The 8,097-nt window shown below is 48.8% G+C and overlaps 1 protein-coding gene across 1 annotated transcript in view; it reads left to right on the top strand.

Moving 5' to 3' along the window:
* The window catches only part of LOC111973533 (disco-interacting protein 2 homolog C-like), a 24,579-nt gene that overhangs the window by 16,090 nt on the left and 392 nt on the right, over positions 1–8,097 (top strand). Inside the window, exons 18-31 of the mRNA XM_070446803.1 lie at positions 42–196; positions 1,637–1,736; positions 1,833–1,913; positions 2,095–2,203; positions 2,719–2,846; positions 3,376–3,487; positions 3,577–3,685; positions 4,214–4,301; positions 4,829–4,999; positions 5,095–5,156; positions 5,242–5,299; positions 5,510–5,584; positions 5,695–5,869; positions 5,948–6,071. Coding sequence (XP_070302904.1) covers positions 42–196; positions 1,637–1,736; positions 1,833–1,913; positions 2,095–2,203; positions 2,719–2,846; positions 3,376–3,487; positions 3,577–3,685; positions 4,214–4,301; positions 4,829–4,999; positions 5,095–5,156; positions 5,242–5,299; positions 5,510–5,584; positions 5,695–5,869; positions 5,948–6,071 — 1,547 coding nt within the window. The remainder of the gene's footprint in view (positions 1–41; positions 197–1,636; positions 1,737–1,832; positions 1,914–2,094; positions 2,204–2,718; positions 2,847–3,375; positions 3,488–3,576; positions 3,686–4,213; positions 4,302–4,828; positions 5,000–5,094; positions 5,157–5,241; positions 5,300–5,509; positions 5,585–5,694; positions 5,870–5,947; positions 6,072–8,097) is intronic.

Raw genomic sequence — 8,097 nt, forward strand, 5'->3', positions numbered from 1 at the left:
TATCCATTGGTGGTTTACGCTGGTGTGTTCTCCTGGGTTAGTTCCAGCCAACACCCTCCCTAAGACCCCCTGGGGGTATACACCTGTCTGAGACCAAACAGCTCTACCTGGAGGGGGGGCTGCACCCCTGTAACGTGTGCTCATGTGTCCTCACACCTGTGTTACCACCTGCCCAAACCACGACAGAAACAACCAGGTGAGACAGACAGAGAAAAAGAGAGAGAGAGACACAGTGAGAGAGAGAGGACAGAAAGAGAGAGACCTAGAGACAGAGTTGAGAGTGAGTGAGTGAGTGAGTGAGTGATGAGTGAGTGAGTGAGTGAGTGAGTGAGTGAGTGAGTGAGTGATGTGAGTGAGTGAGTGAGAGAGTGAGAGAGACAGAGACACAGAGAGGAGAGAGAGAGAGAGAGAGAGGAGAGGACCTAGAGACGAGCTAGAGAGAGACAGAGAGATGAGAGGACCTAGAGACGGAGCTAGAGAGAGAAGGAGAGAGTGAGAGGGATCTAGAGACGGAGCATAGAGAGAGCAGAGAGCAGTAGAGGAGGACCTAGAGACGGAGCTAGAGAGAGACAGAAGAGTGAGAGGAACCTAGAGACGAAGCTAGAGAGAGACAGAGAGAGTGAGAGAGCGACTAAGAGAGAGGAGCTATTGGAGAGAGGAGCGAGAGACGAGAGAGTGAGAGGGACCTAGAGAGAGCAGAGAGAGATGAGATAGAGAGGACTAGAGACAGAGCTAGACGAGAGACAGAGAGAGTGAGAGGGACCTAGAGACAGAGAGCGTAGAGAGAGACAGAGAGAGTGAGAGGGACCTTAGAGACGGAGCTAGAGAGAGACAGAGAGATGAGAGGGACCTAGAGACGAGCTAGAGAGAGACAGAGAGAGTGAGAGGGACCTAGAGACGGAGCTAGAGAGAGACAGGAGAAGAGTGAGAGGACCTAGAGACGGAGCTAGAGAGAGACAGAGAGAGTGAGAGGACCTAGAGCACAAGTAGAGAGAGACAGAGAGGAGAGTGAGAGGACCTAGAGACGGAGGCTAGAGAGAGACAGAGAGAGTGAGAGGACCTAGAGACAGGAAGCTAGAGAGAGACAGAGAGAGTGAGAGGGAGCGAACTGAGAGGACAAGACGGAGCTAGAGAGAGACAGAGAGAGTAGGAGAGGGACCTAGAGACCACGAGCCTGAGAGAGAGGACAGAGAGAGTGAGAGGGACCCTAGAGACAGAGCTAGAGAGAGACAGAGAGAGTGAGAGGACCTAGAGACGGAGCTAGAGAGAGACAGAGAGAGTGAGAGGGACCTGAGAGACGGAGCTAGAGAGAGACAGAGAGAGTGAGAGGGACCTAGAGACGGAGCTAGAGAGAGACAGAGAGAGTGAGAGGGACCCTAGAGACCGAGCCTAGAGAGAGACAGAGAGAGGTGAGAGGGACCTAGAGACGGAGCTAGACAGAGACAGAGAGAGTGAGAGGGACCTAGAGACGGACTAGAGAGAGACAGAAGAGAGTGGTGTGTTTAGCGGAGCTGATTTAGTGAACAATGATAAGCACACTTGTCTGAAACCTGAAGAACACTGTTAGCTATTATATTCTTAACGTTTTGGACACGTCTTTACCTTGTTTGTGTCTGTGTGTATGTGTGTGTTGTAGAGATTGGTCCTGCCTCTGGATGGTGGGGAAATCTGGTGTCTGGGAAGAGGATCGCTATGGCCAGCGGCAGAGACCTGGACAGACTGATGACAACGACCAGGTAACACGTCATTCCATTGCCACAGAAATTATGGCTTGAGATGGATTATTATTATGTTGGTGTCTGTGATATCATATCCTGTCGTGTGTCCTGTAGTTCCTGTTCCTGTCAGAGGTGCTGCAGTGGAGATCTCAGACGACGCCTGACCACATCCTCTACACACTGCTCAGCTCCCGGGTAAACACACACACACACATACACACACACACACACACACACACACACACACACACACACACACACACACACACACACACACACACACACACACACACACACACACACACACACACACGCATACTATGATTTTTTAAAGGATTCTGTTATGATTGCTCTCTCTATCTCTCTCTCCCTCTAGGGGCTAGTGTCTAGTTCTCTGACCTGTCTTCAGCTCCATAAGAGGGCGGAGAGAGTTGCTGCTTTGCTGCTGGAGAGAGAGGACTACAGGAGGAGACCACATAGCACTGGTCTACCCACCAGGTAACACACACACTCACTTAGCATGTACCCCCACACACACACTCAGTTAGCATGTACCCCCACACACACGCACACACTCAGTTAGCCTGTACCCCCACATACACACGTACACACTCACTTAGCATGTACCCCACAAACACACACTCAGTTAGCATGTACCCCCACACACACGCACACACTCAGTTAGCATGTACCCCCACACACACACACACACTCAGTTAGCATGTACCCCACAAACACACACTCAGTTAGCATGTACCCCAACACACACACACACACACTCAGTTAGCATGTACCCCCACAAACACACACTCAGTAGCCTGTACCCCACATACACACGTACACACTCAGTTAGCCTGTACCCCACATACACACGTACACACTCAGTTAGCCTGTACCCCCACATACACACGTACACACTCAGTTAGCATGTACCCCCACACACACACACTCAGTTAGCATGTACCCCTAAATACACTCCTCACTCCTTTGTGTGTTGCAGGTATTGATTTGATCGCAGCGTTCTACGGTTGCCTTTACGCTGGCTGTGTTCCTATCACGGTCAGACCGCCCCACCCACAGAACATCTCAACCACACTGCCCACAGTCAAGATGATCGTAGAGGGAGAGGTCAAACACTGAGGTCAACTAGGGTCAATACTGCCCGGTCAACTGGTAGAGAGGGGGATAAAGATGTAGTAGCATTCTATCTCTCTGTCCCTTCATCATTCTCTCTGTCCCTTCATCATTCATCATCTCTCTGTCCCTTCATCATCTCTCTGTCCTTCTTATCTCTTCTGTCCCTTCATCATCTCTCTGTCCCTTCATCATCTCTCTGTCCCTTCATCATCTCTCTGTCCCTCATCATCTCTCTGTCCCTTCTTCATCTCTCTGTCCCTCTCATCTCTCCTCCTTATCATCTCTCTGTCCCTTCATCATCTCTCTGTCCCTTCATCATCTCTCTGTCCCTTCTTCATCTCTATCCCTTCTTCATCTCTCTGTCCCTTCATCATCTCTCTGTCCCTTCTTCATCTCTCTGTCCCTTCATCATCTCTCTGTCCCTTCTTCATCTCTCTGTCCCTTCATCATCTCTCTGTCCCTTCATCATCTCTCGCCTTCATCATCTCTCTGTCCCTTCTTCATCTCTCTGTCCTTCTAGGTCAGTCGTTCGGCCTGTGTGATGACCACAGCGGTCATCTGTAAGCTGCTGCGGTCGAAGGAGGCGGTTGCCACAGTGGACATCAGGAACTGGCCTCCCGTCCTGGACACAGGTCAGCTCTGACCACATGCAGTGTATCTGTCAGGCTGTTAGCTGGTTGTTTGTACTGGTGTATAACTGAATATTATTCTGTGTTTTCAGATGACCTGCCAAAGAAGAAGCCTCCAGCACTATATAAGCCCTGTAACCTGATGCCCTGGCCTACCTGGACTTCAGTGTGTCCACTACTGGCATGCTGGCTGGAGTACAGGTAACATTAACCCCTAACCTCTGACCTCCATCCATGACCTCTATCCTTGCTATGCCTAGTGTCTGACATGTTTGCTGTGTGTGTGTGTGTGTGTGTGTGTGTGTGTGTGTGTGTGTGTGTGTGTGTGTGTTGTGTGTGTGTGTGTGTGTGTGTGTGTGTGTGTGTGTGTGTGTGTGTGTGTGTGTAGATGTCCCATAATGCGGTGGAGCGTTCTGTCGATCGGTGAAGCTGCAGTGTGAACTGTATCCCTCCAGAGAGGTAGCCATCTGTCTTGACCCCTACTTGTGCCTGGGCTTCGTCCCTGGTGTCTCTGCAGGTACACACACACACACACACCACACACACACACACACACACACACACACACACACACACACACACACACACACCTGTTAAACAACTGTTTCAATGTCCAACAATTGACTCCCGTTCTAACCTCTACCTCTCCAGTGGTACAGTGGCCACCAGTCGATCCTGATCCTCCAGTAGAGTTGGAGTCTAACCCAGCCCGTGGCTGCTCGCTGTCAGCCAGCTCCGAGTCAGAGACACCTTCTGTTCCTACAGCGTCATGGAGCTCTGCACTAAAGGACTGGGCCTGCAGACAGAGGCACTGAAGGTACACAAACACACACACACAAACACATTTCACACGCAGAGAGAACTAAATACGCAGAGAGAACTAAATCAAGTGCTCTTTGAATTGACTCAGTTAACAGTGTGTTTGTGGCCTGAGGTGTTGTCTGATTGGTCGCTGATCGACAGACTGAGTTTATTTTAAGAGATAACTTTCACCAATGGAAATTGCCATGGAAACTAGGAGCTGACTCACTGAGAGAAACACATAGAGAACAGATCCAGGAACAACAACAGCTTTATATAGCCATCAGTAGGATGAGAGGGAGGTAACGATTGAAATGTTGTGTATTAAAATTTACACCCTCCCCTCACTTCTCTTCCCCCTCTCTCTTCACCCCATCCCTCCCTCCCTTCACCCCACTCTCTCCTCCTCTTCACCCCTCACACCTCCTCTTCACCTCCATTCTCTCCTTCCTCTTCACCCCATCCCCACTCTCTCCTCCTCTTCACCCCACTCTCTCCTCCTCTTCACCCCACTCTCTCTCCCCCCCTCCTCTTCCTCTCCAGGCACGGGGCCTGGACCTGTCCCGTGTGAGGGCGTGTGTTGTGGTAGCAGAGGAGAGACCCAGGATGTCTCTAACACACTCCTTCTCCAAGCTGTTTAAAGACCTGGGCCTGCACCCCCGATCTGTCAGCACAGCATTCGGCTGTAGGGTCAACCTGGCTATCTGTCTACAGGTAGGTGTGCGTGCGTGCGTGCGTGCGTGCGTTTATGTACTGTACATGTTTTTTTGTGTGATAACATGGTCACTCTGTGCTGTGATTGGTTACAGGGCACCTCTGGGCCGGATCCCACTACAGTGTACGTGGACATGAGAGCTCTGCGGCATGATAGGTAAGTTTGCCGGTCAATCACAAAAACAACCAATCAGATCAATCATCCAATCAACTTGTATAACAGTGTTTTTTGTTTCTCTCAGGGTGCGGTTGGTGGAGAGAGGTTCTCCTCACAGTCTCCCTCTCATGGAGTCAGGAAAGGTGGGTCCTGAGCCATGTTTGAACATTTACAATCATAACACWTCATAACTGTAGAGTCCTTAGACTCAGCTTCTCTCCTGACTGTGGTTCACTGGGGGGTTCGGCTGCAGCTCTCTACACATTGACCAGAATGCCTCATATGCTACAGTATATGCCGTATGTGGACCTGGAGATGGAAGCATTGTAGCGTAACCATGGTGACTGTTTCAGATCTTACCTGGCGTCCGCATCATCATCGCCAACCCAGAGACCAAGGGACCCCTGGGAGACTCCCACCTAGGAGAGGTCAGCACACACACATACACACTAATTGATTTAATGAACTTGTTTCATGATTTTATGTTGCCCCAATAAAGATGATTTAAATGCAATTCTCTGTCTCTCCCCCTCTCTAGATCTGGGTGCACAGTGCCCATAATGGCAGTGGATATTACAGTGGTTATGGAGAGGAGGTCCTCCAGTCTGATCACTTCACCTCCAGACTCAGCTTCGGAGACACGTCCACCATCTGGGCTCGCACCGGATACCTGGGCTTCTTACGACGTACTGAACTCACCGATGCCAGCGGAGGTATACACACACACACAAACATACACACACACACACACTAACACACACACTCACCCTTTCTCTCTGTTTCCTCCCCAGAGAGACATGATGCTCTGTATGTTGTGGGCGCGTTGGAGGAGGCCATGGAGCTGAGGGGGATGAGGTACCATCCTATAGACATAGAGACCTCCGTCATCAGGACGCACAAGAACATCATGGAGTGGTACGTCGCTATACACGCCTAAAATAGCTGTTTCTATTTCAATTCTTAATTAAGGTATAATCACTATAGATGTAAATTACGTGTGTGTGTGTACATTTTTAAAGATTATGTGTATTGTCGGCAGCAAGAAGACAGGGGGTTCAGATTAGTGTATAATAATAAACTATTGTATATAAACTAATCTCATATGGAGAGATAACTAAAACACACTGAGGACTAGCCCTGTTATAACAGCTCTCTCCACCCACACCCTGTGTACATTGTGTGCGCGTGTAGTGTGTGTGTGTGGTGAGCGCAATGCAGCAATCCTCTTTATCAGAATCACATTCTCGATTCTTTTCCTAAAACCCATTGACTCCTAAATGCCAAGTGAATCCGGTTAGAAGTAAACCATTGTTTCTATCCCACATTGTTTAAACATTGTACGCATATGATTATGGTATATGTGATTCTGCTAAGCAGAGAGCCCCAGTAAGTAGCAGAGGGAAAAATGTAGTTGCAAGGAGTTGTAAAATGAGCTCTGGACCAGAGACACAATGCTTTCTGAATGGCCCCCTGTTTCCTTTATAGTAACACGACTTAGTAAAAGTAGGACTCCATGTAGGGAACTGAGGTGGTATTTGAGACACAGCCCACAGTGAAGTGTTCTAACAAAGAGACACACCCACAGTGAAGTGTTCTAACAGAGACACACCCACAGTGAAGGTTCTAACAGAGACACACCCACAGTGAAGTGTTCTAACAGAGACACACCCACAGTGAAGTGTTCTAACATAGAGCACACCCACAGTGGAGTTTCTAACAAGAGAACACCACAGTGAAGTGTTCTCAACAGAGCGACACAACCCACAGTGAAGTGTTTAACAGAGACACACCCCACAGTGGAAGTGTTCGCTAACATGGACACACCACACGTGAACGTGTTCTAACAAAGAGACACACCCACAGTATGAGTGTTTCTAACAGATAGCACACACCAGGCGGTCTAGCTAAGGACCCCAAGTGGAAGTTTCTCTAACAAAGAACGACACCCACAGTGAAGTTGTTCTAACTAGACAACCACACCCACAGTAAGTGTTCTAAGAGAGACAAAGCACCAGCAGTGAAGTGTTACTAACAAGAGACACAATCACCATCGTGGGACAGTGTTCTAACAGAGGCAACACACGAGGTTCTAACGAGGCATCATCCCAAGTGAGTGTTCTAACAAAGGTACAGACAGACACACCTTACGTGAAGTTGTTTCTAAACAAGAGCACAACACCAATTCACAGTGAAGTGTTCTAAATAACCAGGTAACAGCACCCACAGTGAGAAGTGTTCTAACCAGAGACACACACCACACTATGACAGTGCTTAACCGACCCACATTGAATCTAAACGAAGACACAACCCACAGTGAAGTGTTCCTAACAAGTAAGACACACCCACAAGTGGAAGTGTATCTCATAACAGAGACACAAACCACCAGTACAGTGTCTTCAACAGAGACACACCCACAGCTGAAGTGTTCTACACAAGAGCCACCCACAGTGAATCTTTGTGTTTCAACAAATGAGACACACCCCACCGTTGAAGTGTTCTAACGACAACCCACAGTCGAATGTTACTAACAGAGAGACCACACCCACAGTGAAGTTTTACCAGAGACACACCCACAGTGAAGTGTTCTAAACAAGAGACACACCCACAGTGGAAGTGTGTTAACAGGACACACCCCACAGTGTAAGTGTTCTAACAGAGGACCACATCCCACAGTGTGAAGTGTTCTAACAGACACACCCACAGTTGAAGTGTTCTAACAGAGAGGACACAACCCCACATTGAAGTGTTCTAACAGAGAAACACACCCACAGTCAAGGTGTCGTTCTTAACAAAGAACACACACAGGTGAGTGTTCCTAACAGAGACACACCACAGTGGAAGTCTTCATAAACAAGACACCCCCACAGTAAGTGATTCTCAACAAGAGAGGAACACCCACAGTTGAAGTTGTTCAAACAGAACACACCCCAGCTGAAGTTTC

This window comes from Salvelinus sp. IW2-2015, linkage group LG14 (assembly GCF_002910315.2).
Source record: "Salvelinus sp. IW2-2015 linkage group LG14, ASM291031v2, whole genome shotgun sequence".
NCBI lineage: Eukaryota > Metazoa > Chordata > Actinopteri > Salmoniformes > Salmonidae > Salvelinus > Salvelinus sp. IW2-2015.